The sequence below is a fragment of the Gallus gallus genome, chromosome 1 (assembly GCF_016699485.2).
Source record: "Gallus gallus isolate bGalGal1 chromosome 1, bGalGal1.mat.broiler.GRCg7b, whole genome shotgun sequence".
Taxonomy (NCBI): domain Eukaryota; kingdom Metazoa; phylum Chordata; class Aves; order Galliformes; family Phasianidae; genus Gallus; species Gallus gallus.
In genome coordinates, this window is record NC_052532.1 from 30,552,028 (window position 1) to 30,575,804 (window position 23,777).

Sequence of the window (23,777 nt, forward strand, 5' to 3'; positions counted from 1 at the left end):
TTGGCACCACACAAGCGCTGTTCAACAACAGCCAAAACGCTGGTGTGTTATCAGTTGTGTTACAGTAAAAATCTAAAAGAGCACCTAGTGCTTACAAAGACCACTACACTCTCCCATCTTCTTACTTGAGCTTACCAGTCTCCCTATTTAATCGGCAGTCCTTAGAAATGCTCCTGAAGTGAAATCAGACTTTGCACAGAATAAATGAGCACAGTTTCTAACTCAGAAACTCCGATTTCAAACAATTCTTCCAATCATAGTCCCCAAAAGTTACAAAGAAAGACACCTCCCTATACACACAATTTGCAAAATGATACAGTGTGTGTAATAGTTTAAGTTCAAGGTTGTGAGAAGAACACTTGCAGCTGCCACAAGCAGATTATTTGCAAACCATCTTATTTCAGCTGATGTCTAGTCTTGCTGCCTGAGTAAATTTCACTCTTCTGGATGCACCAATATATTCTGGCAGCTAAGAGTCACAAACTTTATCCTTAAAAATATCTTCAGTGTAGCTCCACCACCACAAATGCACAAAAGCACTCAACACTCAAATATATCATGGAGGTGATTGCCATTTTGAGAGGACTGCCAAGAATTCTATATTCAAAAGCAGCTACACAGCATAATCCATATCCAACCTATCCATAAGGTATCCCAAAACACACAACAACCTCAGGCAGAAAGTAGATTTCATAGTACTTGATATAAGGCTTAGAGCATGTAAATGAGGAAATCCCAATTCATAAAAGTATTGCTTTTAACAGTCCTCAAAGGAAAGTTAAATGTGTCATAAATATTAATAAATATTATTATTATAAAACATTAAGGTATGTACCGTAACAGTATCTAAAGACATCATATAGCTTTGGAAAAGCATCAGTTATTTCTAAGACAGAAGGAAATTTATGCAGCTTTTCAACACCAATACTGAAGCCAGCTTTGAATTTTTTTATTTTTGTTCTACCTTAAGGAGAAATTCTACCAATGGGAGCATTATTATTTCTGTTTGTTCTCTGAATTGTAACAGTACTTAGGCATGAATCAAGATTGCTGAGGTCTGGCTCTAATACAGAATAAATGGCATCCAATTTTGCAGTATATTTTAAGTTTGTTAAGTGAGAACATAGAAACAGCTATCATACTCATGGGCTCTAGCCATTACAAAACGTCATCTCTGAAAAGCTTTGTGTTAACTTGTCATTTCTACACTTGGCATTTGCTAGTAATTAAAGCCACAATGCCACTTGCAAAAAGAGTTTGTGCTGAGAAAGGGAGATGGGGACCATTCCAACCATTCAGGATGAAGGACAGGACTCCGAAAAAACTTGGCATTGCACTATTGTTACTATGCCCTTTAGTGTTACATTTTTTAATATTAAGATTGAGCATCTTTCCAGAAATTACCAACTCAGTGCCCAAAGTGCCCACTTGGGCTTGAAAAAGGAATGCACACCTCTGAACAAAAACAGGTATTACAGTCTCATTGATTCCCTTCCTCTCCACTTCCACAAAAGCAATTCTAAGGTTCCATCTTGACTTTATTCCCCCAGTTGCCAACATACAACCTCTACACTCAGTCAGAGATTACCAGCTGAGGCCAACTGTTGACCCATGTGCAAAAGGTGCATAGATCCGGTGTGTGCTGCCACTGTGGTACTCAATGGGCAGCACAGCCTTAACTTCAGTCTTGGCTAAGAGAACCCCACCTGGCAGGTTCTAAATCATATATGTTTTTAGGATGTCATTTTCTGTATCTGTACATAGTAATACAACGTTTAATTTTGGAAACAATGTCATATGCCCAAATAGAAGCATATGAGCTAAGAAATCTTCTCAAAAATTTGTCATGCTGAATTTACACCATGAATTCACAAACTGCTAAATCCATTTATAATATTGATGCACCAATCTTGCATATGGTAATCAACTGTGTCCTCATCTAAACATTTCACCAACAGCGATGATCAAGAAGCTTTCTATTTTTTACTTGCTACATGACTAGCAAGTTCTTCTCATAGCAACAGACTCTAATTTGAGTGATGTGGAGATCACTAAGAGCATAAATTGTTTTTCTGCTTTTCAGTCAGCAGAGAAAGAATGCAGCTGCAGAAAAAAAAAAAAAAAAAAACCCAACCTTCTTTAAGCACCTGATTTTACCACGATTCCATGGCTTCAGTGCCCCCCTCAAAATGGAAATGGTTGATGAGTTCCCTGAAATGCAGATCTGCAACCTTAGTCTCTGTGTAAATCCCCAAGGACTGTATGACAAAAATGACTGCTGCTGCAACAAAGAACAAGCTACACAGCTTGTCCTGGTGTCAGATGCCTGCTGGGAGGTTTATTTCTGCATGATTTTTAGCTCTACTTCTTACAGCAGATATCTATCAAATGACTTACCATATACATTAAGCAGAGATGTATGCTCCTTTCATGAAAACAGACATGAATTCTCAAATCTAGCTTTACAGATAAGCATTAATGCAGCTACTAATTCAAGTAAGCTGCAGGAATTAACTTTTGCAGAATTCAGCTGAAGGAACTTAAAAGGCCCCAGTCCATCCCATTTACTTGTCTGTCACCAGAGAGTAGTCCTGGTATCAAGTGGGTCTATAAAGCACTGTAGACTCTACTCAGAGACACTTAATTTTCAGCTCAGCTGGCTAAATCTGAACCAAATTGCTCATTAGCCAAAGGCCATGCTGCTGATAAAACTTAAGCTTTAGTGTAAGAGTGGCTCGATGGCACACCAGTCTTACACCTCTGATACTAATGGTATGGGCTTGCAGAATCAGGGTTTTCATCAGAAAGAGTAACAGCAAAAAATGAGACTTTGGCGTTCAGTGTTGCAGTGGGATGTTTTGTTTCACAGGATTACAGGATAAGAATGTGAAGATATAAATTTTAGAAACAACTCTTCTGATTAAGTAGCTGGTTGTTCCCTGATCTCAGAAGAGCCTCTAAAATTATAAACCATCCTTCACTATGACTAATTAGTATCTAATTAACACTAGTATCTAGCCTATTGTGTTTACTTACTGGAGAGGAAGAATGGGATAGGAGTGGCGAAAAGACTTATACAGAAATGCCATCCAGATGGTTGACTTTTAGGTTGCCTGAATACCTGAATACCATGAAAATAAAGGAATACTTTCCTATGGAAATGCGTTTCTACTTCCAGATGTCAACCATAGCAACTTGCAACTTCTTCACCAATGAGAATTTTTTTAAAAAGAATTAATTGGAGGGATAATTATTTTAGCTGATTAATAAGCTGCCTAACTAGTTCATCACATTTAATAAGACCATCACTCTGACAACTCATGAATCAATATGGTCTTCCAACAGCAAGTTACACAGTGGAGCTGAGCACCTTTGCAAGGTATTACCTTCACAGTAGGCGTTGTCCTCCCGAAGGGCCCGGAAGCCATCTCGGCAGCTACAGACAGCTCTGTCATCTAGGTTTCGGCAGACAGAATGCTCCATACAGTTATGTCCTTCAGTGCAAAAGTCGTGGCCTATTCAGAAACAAATATGATAGAGGATTAAAAAGATTCCAGGGACTATAAACCGCCCCTATCAAAAACAGTGCTGTCTTTTTCCAGTAAAGTCCAAGAATACTTTTCTACTGCTCATGAGATACAGAAAAACAAATTGTATCAAACATGCAGTGGATGAAAGGAGTGGTAAAGGCCATGGGAATAGACAGTCTCTAGGTCTTTGCTTCAATTTCAAGTTATGCCATTGATCTGAAGGCAGATGGATAGGTGGCTTGCTTAAATCTGCTTACCGTCTCCTTGTCATTGTTAAGTACTTTTACAGGACATTTCATAACCATGCATTTTTCTTCCTCTAGGTTTTTTGGTGGGTTGCTTTTTTGTTTTTTTTGTTTGTTTGTTTGTTTGTTTTGTCTTTTTTGTTTGTTTGTTTGTTTGTTTGTTTTTGGAGGGGTGGGAGGGGGATGAAGGGGTTTGGTCAAACTTTTATAATAGAGCTCAGTAGCTTAGACCTTCAGTAGCTCATTTACTAAAGGGATTACTTTTTTTTTCCCTAGCACTTCCATTTCCAAGTGTTTTTGCAATCTTTCCCCATTTAACTAAAAGTTTTTGATTTACATTGACTTGTTTTGATTTTCTCTTCCCTTTATGTTTTTCTTTCAAGCTCCACTGACTGAAAACTCTTCCCAGATTGCTTCTGCCACTCAATTTCAGAGAAGTTTATCTTTAAAAATCTTACCTTTTGGCCTTCCTTATTTTCTTCTACTCCTAATTTTCCATTTCAATTTCTCTTAATTGTGTTTTCTATGGCAACTTAATTATGAATTTTTGAGATTCTGAAGTTCTTTTCCAGGCTAAAAGATTTAGAATGAGCCTTTTAACTCAGTAGGTTGTTGTTGCTGTTGTTGTTTTTTAATATCTTATGTTTGCTGTCTCTAAAATCTAATAAATAAATCAGCCTTTATTATGCTAAATCCAAGCTGGTTGCAGTAACTGACTTGAAGATTCCAAACTTCCACATCTGTATATTAAGATGTGATGTTTGTCTCCTTTATTTTCTCAGCAATCTTATTTGTTTAACATTTTCCTCTGTATCTGAAACATTAGAATTGGTCAATCAGCACTACTTCAATGGTCTTTGTCAATGACTCTCTCCTTGTTTCAAAATCTCCTATGGGAGAACTGAGGAATGTGGGTCAGGCTTGGAGCACAAATTGGTGTAGTAGCAGTAACTCCAAAATGTAAGCAAGCTAGGATTAGATTGTAACACTGGCCTCTTATGAAATAACAAACAAGTATTTGCTGGCGGTAGAGACTATTATTTTCAACACTCCACTGGACTTCTGATTCAAATTTTGATACAAAACAGCTTCTATTCCTAAATTATATGAGAATGTTGTCATCAGAAAAATCTGGGAAGAAAACTCTCTAACTCCAAGGTGATGTTAGAAAGTCAGCATTCCTTTATTTTCACAATACGTACCAGGCAACTTGACAAAGCAATCATGCCCTCTCAGAGTTCAGGCTGTACATAAATGTAGATATGTAAGTGTAGACAGTTAAGATATATATACGCAATACATTAGCATATATATTCATATGTTGGTCTTAAACTGAGACAGGGAAGGTTTAGATTAGATGTTAGGAGGAAGTTTTTCACACAGAGGGTGGTGATGCACTGGAACAGGTTGCCCAAGGAGGTTGTGGATAGCCCATCTCTGGAGGCATTCAAGGCCATGCTGGATGTGGCTCTGGGCAGCCTGGTCTGGTGGTTTGCAACCCTGCACATAGCATGGGGGTTGAAACTCAATGATTATTGTGGTCCTTTTCAACCCAGGCCTTTCTATGATTCTGTGATATTCATTCTTTTCCAAGAACTCATTACTTTATGCTCATGTTCCTCTTGGCATGCATGGTAGGGATCTATGATGGTTCTAGGCCACCTACTTCCTCCTCTTTATTTCATCTTCCTCTTCCTCACAGTGCCCTTTGGCCAACCTTCAGCTGTTTTTCCCTCAATTTGGCAAATGTTCACTGCTTGTTACCCTGTGCACTATAACTCAAGACAATTGATATGAAACCCAAGAAAATGTCCTTGCACCTGGTGGATGCAAAGATAAAAGTAGTCTGTTGTGACTTCAAACGGTCTGTGAAGCTAGACCACTCAGAAATACAAAACTGGTCCCATACCAAGCAAAAGATAAACTGGAAAGTTTTTGAACTTAGCATACATGAACTGCTTTTTGCTAAACTAATATATTGGTCCTTAAAGTAATACATTGACCTCTATTGCTAAACCAGCCTATGTCAGTGTTAAACAGGCAAATGGCAGGTTTGGCTAACTTTACTTGTATGATATAATTTACCGTCACTACCACAATGCTGTTATCTAACATAGCATTTATTTTAGAAGCAAAAGTTCTGTAGATCTACATGCATTACAGGCTTTTCAGTATTCACTGATGACAGCAAAAATGTGTGTCAACAGCAACCTCTGCCCATAGTAATATTTGCTCTTTGCCCTTTTGTTGTCTTCCTCATTGAAGTCTGAGTTAATAACAAAGCAACAGTCATATTTTTTGATTTCCTGGTCTGGATTTCTTTGTATCAGACTGGCATTTCATAAGTAAGAATGTGCGTGTTATTCAGGAAGTGGATGATAGTGTTGTGTTTTTTGTTTGATTGTTTGTTTGTTATTTTCTGAAGATTCTTAACCTTTGTGTCTCAGCTGTATTAATGCTGCCATTTAAAGAATGCTTCTTGTTTAAAGAATAAAATCTATGTTCCATTAGGGGCCATGGTAGCATGGCTCAGGTAGGACTGAAAATGATCAGAAAGCACTAATCTGACACATATTAAAACTTTCTAGCTCTGCCAGGCACTACAAACACAGAATTATTTTCTCAAAGCCACACAAGATTTTATAGAAAATTATCATGAAAAAAAATTCTTTCTGACTGTGATAGTCTTCAAGATCTATCAACTTTTCTTAAGCTCTTTTCTTCTACTTTCTTCTTATCTCTCTACTTGATGCCATTAATCATATCCTTCATGGTTCCGCTGAGCTGCACCAAAACAAGCCTAGCTACATTCTTCTTTACACTGAAGTGTATCTAAAGTCAGCCCAAGAGTCTAACGTCTTCTTTCATGCCAGGTACCAATTTATCATTATTTAACTTTAGGAGAAACAGACATAGCCACTTGAAGTTGTAATTGCTTATATCTTTGAAGACAGTGATATTACTCCAGATCAAAAGACTGGGCTCAAGACAGAACACTTCCTGCACCTTTGGAAAAGACCAGTACTGTGTAACAGACAAAGTCGCACAGTGTACCAAAACAGTGCTCAAAGGTTCTGCTTGTAGATGTGGAGTACAACTCCAAACAGATCAACAATATATGACAGTCTTTGAACAACTGCACAGCACAAACTGTTCTCCAAAGCAGACATCTCAAAGTACTTTAGCAGGATGCTGGGGAACACATTTTTCCAATCTCATTTTGTTTGGACACCAGAATGAGTGAGGGGTAGAAAATCACTAATTGGGCGTACAATTCCTTTGATTTTCCACCCATGTTTGGCTAGAATTAAACACACATGAGCCAGTGAATGTGTCTTACAGAATTTACACTATTAGACATTTTACAAACAACTTTTAGACATCATGATGCAGGAACTGTCCATTCAGATTCACAAAGTCTGCTGTGATTACGTGTAAGAATGTCATATCCAAAAAGATCCCAAAAATCTATAAGAAAACAAAATTGCACTGAGCTTATATATGTCCTGCTATTTTCTTACCTTTACAGATTTTGCAGCAACTGTGAGATAATGGGATCTGTTGAGATTCCGGGCAGTTCAAAGTTGCACAACTGTCTTTTGGAATACGCTGCATTTTGTGGTCCTGTCAGGTAGAAGCAATTGATTGTTGTTGTGGAAGAAGATAAAGGATAACTTTAGTTGGCTTTTGGCATTGTTATCTACAAACAAAAAAAGTACCTATGCTAAATCCAGACATCTTTAAAAACCATTTGAAAGGACAGCACAGCACAACAGGAGCATCAGGAACTACCCTATGCTAAAACCTTTCCAAGTAAGAGAAAGTATAGAAGCAGTTCTCATTCTTTACCTTAGCTTTCAGGTAACTTGCCTCAAAAGCTTCTCCTAAAACCACACCCAAAAGAGCAATATTTTTTCTTTCAGAGTTATAATGAACATTCTAAATCACCTTTCTAATTATATAGCATATAAAATGAAACTTGAACATCTCTGACCTCAGTGCTGCAGTAAAAACACTGAAGGAAACAGACACTGATTCCATCTCGGGAAAAAGGTTTCTTATTAAACTTGGACCAGCATCCAGAAGCATCTAATGACAGGATGTTATCTGAACATCTTCAGGCATTTAATGCAGGTCACACACAATCACAGCAGTATGACCATAGTGAAATGCCTATCTTAGCAATCAGGCTACCACAGAAATACCACCTTTAATATCTTCTGACGTGCTCTATTCCTGATATAGCAAAAACAGAAAGCAAAGCAAAGCAAACAAACAAAGCAATAACATGTTCCTCCTATGCCATGGAATCAACAAGTCAGTTAAAGTATGAGCTCACTGAATTCAAGGCCATATATTTCTGCATGCAAGGAAATGCCTCATGAATATATTATTACATGTATTATTATTACAGCATTTGATTTTAAGTCATCTTTAAACACAATATATAAAAATGAAATTAGAATTATCACCAAAATTTTAAATTAAACAATCCAGCCTAAACCTAAAATCACACTAAAGAAAGCCAGATGCTGATGTGTACTGTAAACCAGAACAAACAAAAAACAGCAATCTTTCAAAATAAAGAAAATAACCTTTGCTAGAAATAATACCAGAGTAGTCTGGATTGCATTTTCTTTTTTTTTTTTTTACAGACTTATTTAGAACAGAATGTTTAATTCACTTGTCTTGCAATATTTAAACAGAAAAGTGCATAAGTGCATGCCTACAGCAGACACAATCGCTGTTTATGATGTTTAAAATTATGTGCAACTTTAAAGAAGGAATTTTCTACACCACCAGGCCTCCAACCATGAAATCAGTACTTGCGTCAGTCCTATCAAGTCTGTCTTGTGTTGTGGTTACAAAATATATCCCTTTATGACAACTCCATAGTCAATAAAATAGTGCCAACATATAACTTCCTGGCTGACCCACAGTTTACAGCGCAGGGATTTTCTGCTCTGAAATACCATTCACAAGGCTGCTCATCAGAAACAATGTGTACTTCAGACCTTGAAAAAGGGTAATATGAGTCAAAGCTGCTGCTTAATATTTCAACCAGGACAAGCAGGCAGTCCACTAACATCCAGCATCATCAACAAAAGACAGATGAGCACAGCCAACAGAGATATTTTGTTCATCTGCTACATGCAAGAAAGATTAAAGATATAACTTTTGATGGCTGTGAATTAATCACAGAATTAACGTCCCAGGTGCCACACTGAAAAATATAAGCTCATAGTCCTGAAAACCATGTGACTGAAACATACATTTCCAAAATTATTCTTGTCCATGTTCTCCTTCCTTTTTTCAAAAGATTTCAAAGTACCCACTCAGAGAACTAAGCTCAGATGAAAAGCAATGACAGTAGGACAACGGTCGCCAGTTTTTCTCTGTGAGATACACACTTTCTCACGAAGACATGGAGATGTTTGAAAATTGCCAGGAATTTGCCTGATGGATGGATGGAGCCCCTCCCTCCAGGAGCAGGCAGGAAGGGCACATCAAAGGGAAGGTTGTAAACAGGCCTGAGAGCAGAGGACTGATTCTGAAGCCTAGGCACAAACTGCCATACCATCATGACTTTAGTAGCCAGGAAGGATTTTATACGTCAGTTTTTGAGTCATTCTAGATTTTCTGCAGCCCCATGGAGTTTGTACATGTTAAGTACAGCAATTAAATCCCCAGAACTCTGCTGCAGCTTCATGGAAGGAGTTTTCCCATCTGTTTCCTAGAAACATGCATTCAGTTTTTCAGCCCCACAATGCAGCATGCAGCTCCCTGCCCAGAGATATTCCCACCCCATCCCTTTACCCCAGCAACAAAGCAGGGCATGCCACAGCAGAGGTGTGACTCAGCCTGCAGCCATGCCCTGGAGTATATTTTGCCCACCAAGTGCATTTGTAGTCTACAGAGCATCAGTATTCTTGCAGCACGATGAGACCAACAGCATGGCATGTTCTGCTTACAAATCAAATGACAAGTCTTCTAATTTCCAACATAAGAAAAAGAGCTAGACACCCAACATGCTTCCCTCTTTTCCTTCTTTTTCATCCATCTTTTCCACTTAGAATTACCCTGAAGTCTAAATTATGTCCCCATCATATTTGATCATCATTCACACCTGGACTCAAAATTGTGAGCAATAGCACTGCACACATGTCAGAGGAAACATAACACAGCCTGGTGGGTCTTTTTACTGATGATGGGGAGGATATGTTAGGAGGAAGGAATGCAGCTCAGCCGTCAAGCTGTGTAATCAAGGCTTGCAGCTATGCAAAGCAAATGTATTTGCAAAATTGTCTGTGGAACTCAGTAAGACAAAACAAACATGGATTGCCTTAGATGACTGACTTTTTTGTTGCGATTTCCGAGTGTGGACCTGTCTGTATTTCAATAGTGGGACTTTGATATTTCTAATGTACGAGAATTTTTTTCATAAAAAATGTTCTTACCTTGCACTCAAACAGAACACAGTCCCCTGAGCTTGAATACACCGTTTCTCTTTGTCCTTCAAAGTAGGTTCTGCCTTCAAATATGCACACCGCTTCAGGAGAAAATAAAGAATATCACAACGATTTTGTATTAGTACTCTGTTTATAGAACCTATGCACTTCTTTAGAGATAATGGCGTTTTAGAATTTAAAAACTGATCCAGCTGCGAGAATACTCTAAAGCCACCTGCAGGAGTCTGGATATCACAGGGAAAAAAAATCAGAGAAAAAAAGATGAAAGAACCACAAAGGTGTGTATAAATAGAAGGTGAAGGATGGTGGAACCGATGGTGAGGTACTCAGAGACTGAGAGGGCAGAAGGAATGCACCGCAGGTCACACAAGGAAGGTGTGGCTGCCTGCCTGGGCAAAAACGAAGCACAGAAAGGCAGCCGGGGCCAGGAGTGATGCAGAGGGGGGAACCACACTCAGCAGCCATGTGAAAAGCTCAGAGGTGAACAAGGGGTTGGAGATGTGAGAGCAGTGCGGGCAATGTTAACAGATGACCAGTGTCCTGAAGAGGAATGTTGTCTGATGAAGGGCAATCACAGAAGCCACATATTTGCATTTTGCTCTCACAGCCATCTGAAATACCACCACAGATATTTCTAAGTTACGTATTTGTAGCTTGATTATCCCCATTATTTACCACTACTGCTAAAATATATTAGAATATATGAATTTTACCACACAGGAACAGAACTTCAGTGACAGTATTTTTTTTTTTTTTTTTTTTTTGCAATATAAATAGGGTCAAGCCACAAATGACAGGATGACCCAGGCCAGTTGTTGGTTACGCCGTGACCTGGCCTCATGCCACTCCTGCAACCCCGACAATGTCACCATTACAGCGCGTGCTGATGTGGCACATACCACATTGCTCACTGAAGTCCCCGTTTGGTATTTAAAGGCTACACAAAATAACTGCAAAGCAAACCACCTCTTTGTTTTTTTTTTTTTAGAAGCATCTGTTACTGCAATTACATTATACAAAGTAAAAAAGCCAAGTAATGTAAATACTAGATGAAGAAAACTCAATGTCTGCCTCTGCTGCTGAGGACACAGTCAAGGCTGATCAAGGAAGTATAATCATGAAATAACAGGAGTGGGTTACTGCTTTAATGTTCAAGATTACACGTTTGAAGACTAATTCACTAATCATTGACTTGGAGATGTAAATCAATTTTACTGCAATTCATTCACAGATTTATCTATTCTGTTTAACAAGACAACAATTTGAAGACAATTTTAAAATCTCTGATTGTGCAAGAGTTTCTGTTGCCTGGCCTATGTTAATTACCCTTACAGTTTTCCCTTTGTATTTTTTTTTTTTTACTAGCAGCTCCTGGATTTTGTAAACTTCTTATAACATTGTGACCACATGACAAGTCATGCCTTGAAACCAATATTTAAAAAGAAGCGATAGGCATAGTGATAAAAATGTTGCATAATTTTCCCAAATTTCCAAATATGGGTTAAAATATCTTATAAAATATAAAGCGTCTTGTGTGAAATAAGTATACGCAGCCCTTTCCTGGAGTAATATCACAATAAGCTCCAACATCCCAAATCTCATGAATGGCGGAGTTTGCTGTCAGACTCAGAGAAGGTCCTTAATAAAGGGGGGGAGTCCTAGGGCTAACAGAAGGAGAAAGTTTGCATAGCATCCACAAAGAGGGATCACAAAGTGTTGAGAAAGCTCAGTACAACACAGTGCTCTACTCAAGCTCCCCCCACAAAATAGTACGTGGAAAAAAGTCCACATAAATCTTTACTTGGGACTAACAGATCTTGAATCCAGACAGGAGAAGAAAATAATTCAGTCATATATGTCACTTCCTATATATTACCGGCCATAACACTAAACCGAAATACTCATATCTGAAGCCCTTTCCCCTGTCACACACATTTCGGGCTTCCAATAACTGCTACAAATGACAAGAAAAAAAACAAGTACAGCAATGCCTGAGGACCAGAGAGTGGTAACGGACTGATAGCATATTCTTATGCTTCAAACAGGCAGTCCATGCCTGCTCATGGGAAGGGCAAAAGACGTCAAGATCATAAGTATTCTGTTGGAAGAAAACTCTCTCCTGAAACCAAAATATTTTAACATAGTAATATGACAGCCTATGCATCTTAAAAAAAAAAAAAAAAAATTAGTATCCATGCTACCTCAAATCACAGTCCACTGAATCCAGTCACCTTACCAACATTGATAAACCTCTGGCTCTCCAGAGAAACTTAGTATCTAAGAACATAAATAGAAAAACTACCAGAAGACATCTAGTCTTCTGCAAAATCAGAAATATATATCTTATTTTACCAACAATCCTATGAAGTTTTGGGGTGTGAAATTATCTTAACATGGTGCTGCAGTACCACAAACATATGCTTAACAAAACACATGGGCACCTCATCTACACCAGAAGCACTGGCTCAGTGTTTATAATCGCTTTAGTTTGCCAGTGCAATCAGTTGTTTAATTTGGTGAGCACAGAGCATGCATGGAAATATTTCTAGTAAAATAAAGGTGCTAGTCTTCTTATCCCCCACTTTTCTCCTTGGAGAGTCTTGCCTACATCTCAGGCAGTGTGGAACAGTGTTTTTTTTCTGCCTTATGCCAGCAGTTGACACAGCCAGTACGCATCTTATGATGGTGATGCTTCATGTCTTTATTTTCCTTCAGAAATAAAGATATTTCAACAACATGAACATCTGGACTAGAACAGTGTAATTGGAAAGTCCAGCGAAGATTTAATTTCTGCCTGGCTAGATGCTTCCCAGAATACTGTGATTAGTCTGTGATTGGTATCTCTCTGGGGAAACATATCATGTTTCATCTTCCTAACTCCTTTCATCCGACAGATTGAGTCACAGTCAAGAAATTACCCGATGATTAGTTGTTTCAGAACGTGATAGTTATCGCCTATGTAGGATGTCATCTACAGCTGAATTACATAAACCATTTCCTCTTGCCATCAAGCTTCCACTTACTCCTATTATCAAAAACAAAATAGATATTATTCAAAGCACAGTTTTCTAAGAAGGTGAAACAGGAAGTCTACAAAGCCTAGTAGGAAATTTGACTATTGTTGATCTATTTATATACATATGATGATACAATGATAAGCATCAGTACAGTGTCTAAAAATATTATTAGCAAGATCTGCTTATATTCCCATGATTAATTTATGTAGACGTAGTAATAATAATACAGCTACTCCTTCTATCAATATTTAGCACACTGTGATAGCATGGCACCATCCTCATATACATTCGGTGAAGAGAATTCTCAAGGAATCACCAACAGTTTGTCAAACCATCACTTTCATAACACTTTTCTTCTTCCCACTGGCCTCCAAATGACACTTTTCTTCTTTTCTTCTTTGTGTCCTTAAAACATCTACATAAAATTCATAACCCATCTAACACTTGTCTTCCATTCCCTGAGTTTACAGTATGTCACTTGTATGATTTCTCACTTTTGTATGTATCGTCTTTGATATCTAGATCATTTCTGATTTCCTGTGAGGACTGTCTGTACGCTTCTCTTTGCTATCTAAGCTACTTTTGATTCAGGCTTACCACCAAGTGAAAACAGAAAGTTTGGAACATTGGTAAACTCCTCAATCCACTACATTTTCTTATATTCACAATTGCCCAATGAATAGCAGATATAACTGGGAGCTCTGTGAAATTTTTCAGTAGTTATGAAAGCACAACTTAATTCTGGCAATTAATTCTATTTTTCTGCAACTTTGCTCATACACATTGCTAAGATGTCATGGGGTAAGAATATTAAGAAAAAAAGAAAATCTCATTTCTTTAATTTTCTGACTTCCTCCTTGAAATCTCCACTGTTCAGAGATCAAGGTTGAGGCATTGTATAAGACACATTAATCCTACTTTGCAAGCTTACATAGTGTGGAACCTTTTTGTGGCTTTACCTTAGAAATACAAAAATAACGGTCACCTGCCATGAATATTTCTCTCTCACCTGTCATGCCATTATGAGACATGCTTTCACCCCTATCTTATGTATCTTTGCAGGGCGGTTCAGGCATTATTTTTTGTTTGCTCACTCACTGTTGCTCCTCTGTTGCTGCAGTCAGTGAGGTTTGAGATTTGCTTCATCTTATGTTATCCCCCTCAACAATTCAAAGTGATTTCAGACTTCAAGAAGGAAAATATACTGAGGGTTTTTTTCAGTCAAACACTGTTGAAAAGATATATTTACATGCTCAGCTTGCTCAGCTGAAAAAATAAATCTGACTTTAAATTTCCTAATGATAAGGAATCAGTTCCTATTTGCATCTTATTTTTTGTTAGCCAGAAATGTTGAACATCTCTATTGAATTGAGAACACAAACTGGTTGTCCTACAGTATTTTCTGAATCATTTCAGGGCATCTGTGATGTAAGCCACCTCCATTTACAAGCTGTTTAGTCACATGGGAGAGACAATTCAAAATCATAAATTCTTTCATCTGCCTCTCATATTTTCTACATTTCCATTAATTGCTAGAAGGAAGTTATATAATACTTCTATCTCCTATGTTCATTGCAGGAGGTCTTCTGTGGAATTCATCAGAGCACTGGGTTGAAGGCTATCTGAGATATCCTTAAAGACACAAAAATCAATCTGAACACTGAAAAAACACATCAAAACATGACCAAAAATTCTGTTGATTGCAGTTCAGCTGAGGCAAACAGACCTGACAGATGATAAGTAAAACCTGTGGTAGGCTGCAGGACAGTGAGTCTGGGTTATGCAACCAATCAAACCAATGGGCATCACACACGGCCCAAAGCAAATGTGTGGGTATCTCTATTTAAGTAAAGGTCTAAGATACTGGAAGATGTATGAGTAAATTATCTCAGATTTTTCCTAGAATGGCATGAAAGAAGCCAACAAGAAACAACTTGCTCACTTTCAATGAGTGAATAGATTTCTCAATAGAGAAATATTGCATTAACATATAAACATTCTAGTCTATGTAGCCAAGTATTCAAAGTACAGATGAAACTGGAGACAGCAAGTGTTACAGATTTTTTTTACATTCATCAAATAAGCCTGCACTGAGATCAGTTAACACTATTTTAAAGATAAATTAAAAATAAGAATTATGTAAATATATATAAAGCAAGCTCAGATATCTTCAGACAAGTCACAGAGATGTGTTCACTTCAATGCTTGGTTTTTGGATGCTATTGTGACAACAAAGATTCAAGATTTTCCTCTTATAAGTGATTTAATGTCATAAACCATGGCAGAATTAAAAGAATTTCTATTTTCCCTCATATAACTCTGATGTTACTAATCCGGTGATATATATGAAATAAGAGAAATACTTTGAAAAGAAAAATTCTACATTCCTAAAACATTACTTTTCAGCAACAGGGAAGATGCTTTACTTACTATTAATATCACACATGCCTTGGGTACTATGAGTAACACTCTTCAATTTTAAGCTGTGGGATCAAACTTTAAGTGTTACAATCATACATTCTAAGAGACCAGCTGAAGTGTCATCATATTTTCTGATCAAAGTTATGCTGTCCTTTTTCCACTATTCAGCACTCACAATGCTATCGTTTTAACAAATAGTAATTAAGATATTCTGTCCACATCTTCAGGAAAGAAAAAAACAGCAGATTGAACTATCCTGGTTCAAAGAAGAATTTTAATGAAGTCTTTACTTCACTTAGACCATTTTTGAGAATGTGTCCATACACAAGGAACCTGGATACTGTTTGATGTTGGCTTCTCTTAAAAATGACGTTATTGCTACCCACACAGCAACTTTAACTCAGTTAAACATGGCAGCCAAAATATTTATGCTGACAGACATGGACAACTTTGGCTTTAGAGCAATAGACCAGATTCTATTTGTTAAACAGAGCTAGAATATTTTGGATTTTAAATATAGGATTTTAAAAACTTGGGCATGACTAATGCAATCAAAATGCCCATCTACTTGCCAAATTAACTCTGTTGGCCATCCGGTACTCAAATGACTTTCACAGCAAAATGTCAAAAATAAAATCCAATGCCAAGACAAAAATGTTAGAGGGTGTCAAGAGGCAAAAAGCAATTAAAGTTCCTATTAATTATATTATATGACTATTGTATTACCATTTCATTAAAGATTTATAAATAGCACAGCAACCTGCAAGACCAGGAGAATTCCAGTGCAAACACTGCACGCCTGCTTAATCCTCTTTAAAGTAGGATTAGACATCTTCTGATGGACTGCTTTCAACAGGTATCCTTAAAAAGTAGCAACACAGTTGTGTTTTAGTAGAGATTCAAACGCATTCATTAAACCCTGCTAGGTGCTAATCACAGGGAAATTTCTGTTTCAGTTCTACCTTCTTTCAGCTGATATTGCTAGAGACTAACTGCAAGAGGTGCTTTTCAGAAGAATTGTACTTAGAGAAAAAAATGGTACCGTGTAGAAAAATAAACAGATATCTCCCTAAAACACCTTTTATTTCTTGACATTCTTAAACTCACACATACACCCATCAGAAAGCCTCAAGTTATAGGGATCTATATGCAAGATAAGGTCTAGTGAATTGATTAGAACTGTACTGAGAATTTCTGCAAGCAATAACGGTCTGTAGAAGGTCGGCACGTGTCTTAATCACTGCTTTAAGCCTCTCAGAGGTAAAGAGGAATCAGCAGCAGCATTAATTATTAGTTATCTTTTAACTATATTATTACAATTATTATTTATATTATTTATTATTAACAATGATAATTTTATTATTTGTTATATTAATTTATTATTATATTAAATTAATTTTATAAGCAGGCTGTGTTCTCCATTGCTATGCTATAAGCTTAGACCACCAATGAGCAAGAGGGCAGCTATTTCTGCAACAGCACTTATGAGGGGTAACCGTTACCTGGTTTCTCAGGTAATTTAAACAGAGGAGAAGGAATTACGCATTTCTTTTCTTTGGGATGCTACTCATATCTCTGCCCTGATTTACCATGGAAAAGTAGAGCTTGCCAATTTTACATAACTTTTTGGACGCATTTTTGTGCTTTACTGCGGAGATGGTTATTTTCTGCAGCCTTGAGGACACAGAGATGAAGTGAGCATATACAGTAAAAAGCAAGTTTCTCTAAAGGGCAGCATCCTCAGAGATTTTACAGTTTGTTTCATTTGACAGTGCCAAGAAAAAAAAAAAAACATGCAAACAGCAAAACTATAAAGTCTACCTAAAAATAGTAAATCTACTGGGGGTTGGACCAGATGAATTCCAGAGGCCCCTTCCATCCTAAACCACTCTATAATTCTGTGAAAAGAACTTGAAAGCGACATTTCCATACACTCAAGTCACAAAGGCTACAAAAAACTTCTACTCCAGAAGTGTACAGTTACTTCCAAATTCTTGGGGATTTGGATTAAAAGCTTGCCCCAAAATTATTTATGCACCCACAGACTTCAAACATATCTCAGTGACTGCCACAAATGCTATAAATGTTCCCATTCCCAGCTACACTCTCCTCTGCCCAGACAACTTCCACAAGTGCTTCAACTAGAAATTCTGCTCTGACTTTGCTGTATATGCCTCAGTGAAAGTGCAACATTCTGTGACCTGACATCATCTAGCTCCATTACCTTTGCTCATTTTACTGTGTTTACTTTTCTCCCAGATCCTATCACTTTCACTTCCCCTGGAAATGGCAGCCCCTTGCTAAATTGGGTATTACAGCAATAGTCACGAATGCCTTATTTGCACAATGACACGGGCCAGGCCAATGCATTTAGAAGTTCCCAGGGGTGGATTAGTGCACAGATGGTGCACCATATCAATAGCTGTTGTTAGATCTCATGTCTTTCAAAGCACCTGTACAGGTGCATCTACATCCATGAAGGAATTGAGCAAAATTTCACACTCCTACCTCCTCCCTCATCTGTTTTCATTCCTGCATAAGGAATCTGCCCATCCTCCCATCCCTCTTCTGAGGCCTATCATCTTTCTCTCTCACTTGAACTGAAATGACAGGATTAGTTGGCACAATTGCAAACACCCCAGAGAACTCTACTTAGCATCAGTTCAGCAAAAGGCTTTTAAAACAGACATCAAGGTAAACACATTTTTGGAGCCTTGATTAAAGTCAGTTATGCAAATTGCCTTTCCAAATTTGTTATATACTCACTCTCAACATTCATTATCAAATAGCATTTAATCAAAAACTAATCTTAAAAAAAAAAAAAGTTGCTACCAACAGAGTTGGAATTTTTCAAAAGACAATTTTAAATACATAGAAACCTTTGCACACCTAACATCGTGCCTCTGCTTCTGAAGACTGCTAGAAGTTGCTGTTATCCACTTTAAATTCCCAAACAGTAGTGTACTTCATGCTGAAAATCAGTTCAATACTTGAAAAATGTTAAAGCAGTAAGAGCAGATGCACTCAGATTCTGCTTTGTCATCACTACTTTTTCCAGAGTGAACCTGCTGATGCTCCGACCTAATTACTGGAAAACAATACATTGGAGTTCATAGAAGCTGATAATAGGCCTATTCCTTTTTAGTTTAAAAAGTACATAAATGAGTGAAAGCCTCAGAGATGATGATTCTAACAAAAAAAATAAAAAGAAAACCATATCATATTGTCTACCGTTACCTTTCTATGGAAACTAAGAGTCAGAATATATATATATTAAGAAAATATTTCATTTTTTATTAGCAATTATCATCAAATCCACAAAAAACAAAAGGCAGTTCCACAATTTCACTGGTGCAGAAAAGAAACAGGTTCATCTTTAAGAATAATTCATTGCATTATGAAGATTCTCAGAAATGGGTGAGATGAGTTGAATAACACTAAGAGAACACACTTCATGAATTTTACAAAACCTGTTCTAAGTATTTTTAGTTTTTTCAAGTTCTTGAAAACCCAAGAGAAAAAAAAAAGTTTATATTACATAGTTCTTGAATTCTAGTTTACATTAAATAATTCTTGAATTTTATTTCAATATACTATCAGCAAATACATTGCTTTCATTAGCTGCAGAGATGTGGTACAGATGTTTATCCGAATTTGAAGTAGTAGAATGAAGATGACCAAACCAACAGATAAGAAATTTGGGGTGGTACCCTGGTAAAAACAAAGTACCATCTTTCCAATGGAATGATCTGGTTTTGTTAGAGGAAATTTCATCCAGACATAAAAAATGAATTCACTTCTCATTGCCTGTGATCACAGCCACTCAGTATATGAGGAATACTTCAGTATTTCCTAAGAAATGTGAGAAGCAATAATGCTGGCAAAGCTTTATTCAAGATATAAGATAACATTATCACAATACTGAGTTAAATAGAAAATCAACATAGCTTCTCCTTGCACTTCCTTCTAAGTTCTAATCATTATAGCAGCTAAGTCAGTGGGAATAATTATCTTGAAAGAAAGGAGAAAAGGAAAATTTTGCCTTCAAATGTTGAGTAAATACAAGCAACATGATATGTGCATTTCCTGCAGAATATGAAAGCAAGACATAGTTCACAGCGCCCACAGCTCCAAGCTCATGGATGACATAGACCGACCTGAGGGAGAAAAGTCTGACAAGACAATTCACTTATTTTATTTCCCCTTAGTTTCCCTTATTATCTTTGCCTCTATATCCAGTATTTTATCTCCTCTGTTGTATTTAGATTTTCAAATCCTGAAGAACAGTTTTCAGAGAACAGAAAACAAAGCAAGGATTTTTGTTTTTTCCCACTGTAAGAATTGACCTATGATTTTCTCTGAGTTTTCTGGGAGCCCAAGATGTCACAGTGGAAATGAGGACAAAGATCCAAGTGTGTGAAATGAGTGAACTGGCAAGGTCATTTAACAGATATGTGAAAATGAGGGTGTGATTCTTTTTCTATGTCCACTTCAAATATCTATTTCTAAAATGTATTTATTGATTCTCACATTTCACTAGAGCAACTCTGCAATAATATTACAAAAATGATTTGGTGCTTATGTGTTGGTACCATACCACCAACTCTATACATACAAAACCATGGAAGTTCATGGATAAGATTGAAGCATTTTCAAGTCATACTGTGCCACTACTAAGCAGCATCTCTGAGAACATCCATTTGCAAGATTGTTTTCTTTTCTATGCTACACTCAGAATTGATTTCTCATTTAGGTGCCTTGAGGACCTACTAAGCTTTTAGATATAGCACAATGAAAACACCTACAAAACAAACACCCTATTCACAAGACTTTAAGATTAGTCCAGAGAGAATGCTGATCTTTGGTGAACATGAATAGAATCTAATGAGAGGGTGTAAGGAAATAGTATGCAAATTTATAGCTCCTTGTTAAAGGAGTAGTGATACATGGGGGAACTAGTTTATCTTTCCTATCTGCAAAGTATTTGAAGCAATCACATACCAAAGGTATGTGCCTACTTTCCAGATGAGTTCTGCACATTGTCTTGCTTACTTCTGGGATAGCAAAAACTTAATTTGATAATTCAACCCAAGTGTTTTCTGCCCCTAATATATTACATCAAACAAGGATATCACTGTAATACCTTTTTAACACAATTGCAAATAAACATATACTGGACACCAGAAATGAGCAAGATAAAAGTGTTGTTTCCTTATGACAGTGCAAAACAGCAAACAATAATATCTTCAAATTTTATTCATCTGCTGGGAAAAGAAAAAAAATCAAGATATGGAATATATTTGAGGGATTTAAAACAAACATCACTAATTAAGAACTAAATGAAATCCAGGAAACTAGTCAATACTGTGCTTGAAAAAAAAGTTTACTCAACTTTTGACTGAGGGTTAGCAGAGGAGTGTCAAAATTTTTGTTCACAAACAAAAAGTTTCAGAAATAATTTCAACAAGTAGAAGGAAAAAAATACTAGTCATCTACTCCATAAAAGAAAGGCTTTGACAGGCTAGCCTTCCTAAACAAAAGGGCAGAGCTTTGTTTTTAATGGAAACTGGTACAAAGAAAAAAAAAACAACTCCAAAAGTTAGTAAAATGTTGGCAAAGATGCAAAACAATGATACAAAATGTGGAAATTAGGAAATTACTGCAGATACAGTCCTGGGCACAGTGTAGTGAAGAAAGCAACTTGCAGAAGCTTTTCTGAAAGAGGACTGCGATGTCTGTTTTGAAGGACATAGATGAGGAAAGCACGAGAAAGGACAGTTACACCATATCTGCCTTCATTTCAGTTTTGATGTCGTCTCACATGAGCAAAAGTTGCTATAATTTCACGTGGAAAATATTTTCTACAAATGTAGGAAGAGTGAGTGTTAACAGTCTGGAAATCTACAGACCACAGTTCAGAAAACTGCAAGGAATGGCTGAGAAGAATTAAACAAGCAATAGAAAGATAAATTCACTATACATTTCCACTGGAAAATGTTTAGACTTTTGCATTCAAGAAGACTGAAAGCCACTGGCTTAAATTATTTTCTTCATAAACAGGCAATGTTTTATACCATTATCTTTATTTTTGTTAACCTCATTGAATCCATTTCACCCATATTTTTACTATCCTTTCCTTAGATTGCCAGGAAAACAAGATCACATTCTTGAGAATTTTGTGTTGGTTTATATTTTCAATATTTAATTTATTGTTTTTCGACTTCGACAACCTTCTCATTTTTAGGTCCTTATTTAGGTCCTCTTTTCACAGGACCTAAATACAATCCCATGGCTCCTAGCATTACCTTCTCTAGGCTGCCAAATTTCCACCTAGCTGACCTTTATGAACATTGTATAACTATCAATAACAAGAGCATATCTGATGCAAACTGGTCTTCACAAGACTCCATAGGTCTCAACAGGTCCTGAATCCTTTATTTTTTTCCTGAAAGGATTCTGCTCTAGCCAACTCTGGGAAGTGCTCTGTATCTCCATCTTGCTATTTCTCTATGATCTTTTCCAAAATCTGTAGTCTTGAGGTTTTCAACTAGAGTCAAATTCTTCTCTTTTCAGGACATTTTCCCATTAAGGGTAATTTTTACTAATACTACAGAAATTTGTAAAACCTGTAGAGCAAAGCTCCAGGCAGAAACCAGAACATCAGTTACAAGCTGCTGATTTGGCAGCGTGCTCTTCGTTATGGAACAAAACACAAAAAAGCCTAAAAAGAAATAGAAAATAAAAACCCAGTAATGCAGTGGCATTAGCTCGTTTCTGGTGAGAGCAAACAAATTGAAATCAATGAATAGCCACATGAACATCCACATGCCCCAGAATATTTTTTGTCATTATAAATAGAACTAGATTTTGTATTTATCTATTTTATTGCCATCTGACTAAGCAAATTCTTTTGAAATCAGCATTACTGATGCTGGGGTAGTGACATATTAAAGAATGGAACACTGCCAATCTGGCCACTTCCAGCTGTTTGAAAGCCAAAATATTCATATGTAACATATGTTAATATTTTATTTGCATTGGAAATAAAATAATAACATGCTGAAAAGTTTTTATATTTTGTGAACTCCCTTGTAAGAACATAATGAAAAAGAAATGGAAAAGAATAGGTTCTTTTCCTTGACAATCAACACAGAAATAGGTTATAAGCAGAGCTTGGGAGAACAGAGGATGGCCTACAGCAAAATTTGCAATGTAAAAAATGTTTTTAACTCTCCTCTGTTAAAATTACCAATATTATGCCTCCAATGTCTTCTTTAGTGTAGATTGCTACATATGTAGCATAATGTACCTTAATGAATAAGGATTTTCTTAAACATTTTCATTTATAATTCCTTCCTCAGGCACACAGTAGGACCAAGATAGAGGTACTTTACCATTAACTGGAACTCTCCTCAAACACTGATACCTTGCCTCCAGATCTACATCTTCCAGTTGAACTCCCTAATACAAGACATCCAGAATAGTTAAAAGGCAGCCAGACTAGGAGGGAGCTGCACTTTGATGCACAAAAGGTCTGACTGATGCATAATGCACCAACTTCCTTAATTCTCCTCAGCTAATGTAGAAAAAGAAACTCAAAGGAACCGGGAAGGAGGAAAGTAAAGCACTCTTAGAAGTCCAATTTCTGCAAGCTGTATTTTAATTTACGCAGTACAACAGTCACACTGGAAGAGGGCTTCCTGCTCAGAGGGAAACTGCTACTGAAAAAAAAATTATCTTCTGATGTAGGTATACTGTCCAGCTTACAAAATCTGTCTCCAAAATTCCATAACAACTCCGACACTGGAACAGACATAAAACAAATATATTGCTGTGGTTTATGAGTAGTTTGAAAATTTCTGTAGCTTTGCCATGAAAGACATACCAGAGACTGATCAGCTAGAGTCAAGGGTCCTGTCACACCATTAGAGCTTGGTGCTCCCTACCAAGCCAAGTAGAGTTTTCTGTTGTATTCAGCTGGTTTTGAGCTCAGCGCAAGGAAGCACTCAAAACATTCTTGGAGTGTCTCAGTGTTAGCCTTCCTGAGATATGAAGCTTCCTGGAGAAGAGAAGGCTCTGGGGAGATATGGAAGT

The 23,777-nt window shown here is 37.0% G+C and overlaps 1 protein-coding gene across 1 annotated transcript in view; it reads right to left on the reverse strand.

Annotated features, from left to right (window-relative positions):
• The window catches only part of NELL2 (neural EGFL like 2), a 143,487-nt gene that overhangs the window by 70,016 nt on the left and 49,694 nt on the right, over nt 1-23,777 (reverse strand). The window contains exons 10-12 of the mRNA NM_001030740.2: nt 10,234-10,325; nt 7,297-7,399; nt 3,387-3,515 (exon numbers count right to left, since the gene is read on the reverse strand). Coding sequence (NP_001025911.1) covers nt 3,387-3,515; nt 7,297-7,399; nt 10,234-10,325 — 324 coding nt within the window. The remainder of the gene's footprint in view (nt 1-3,386; nt 3,516-7,296; nt 7,400-10,233; nt 10,326-23,777) is intronic.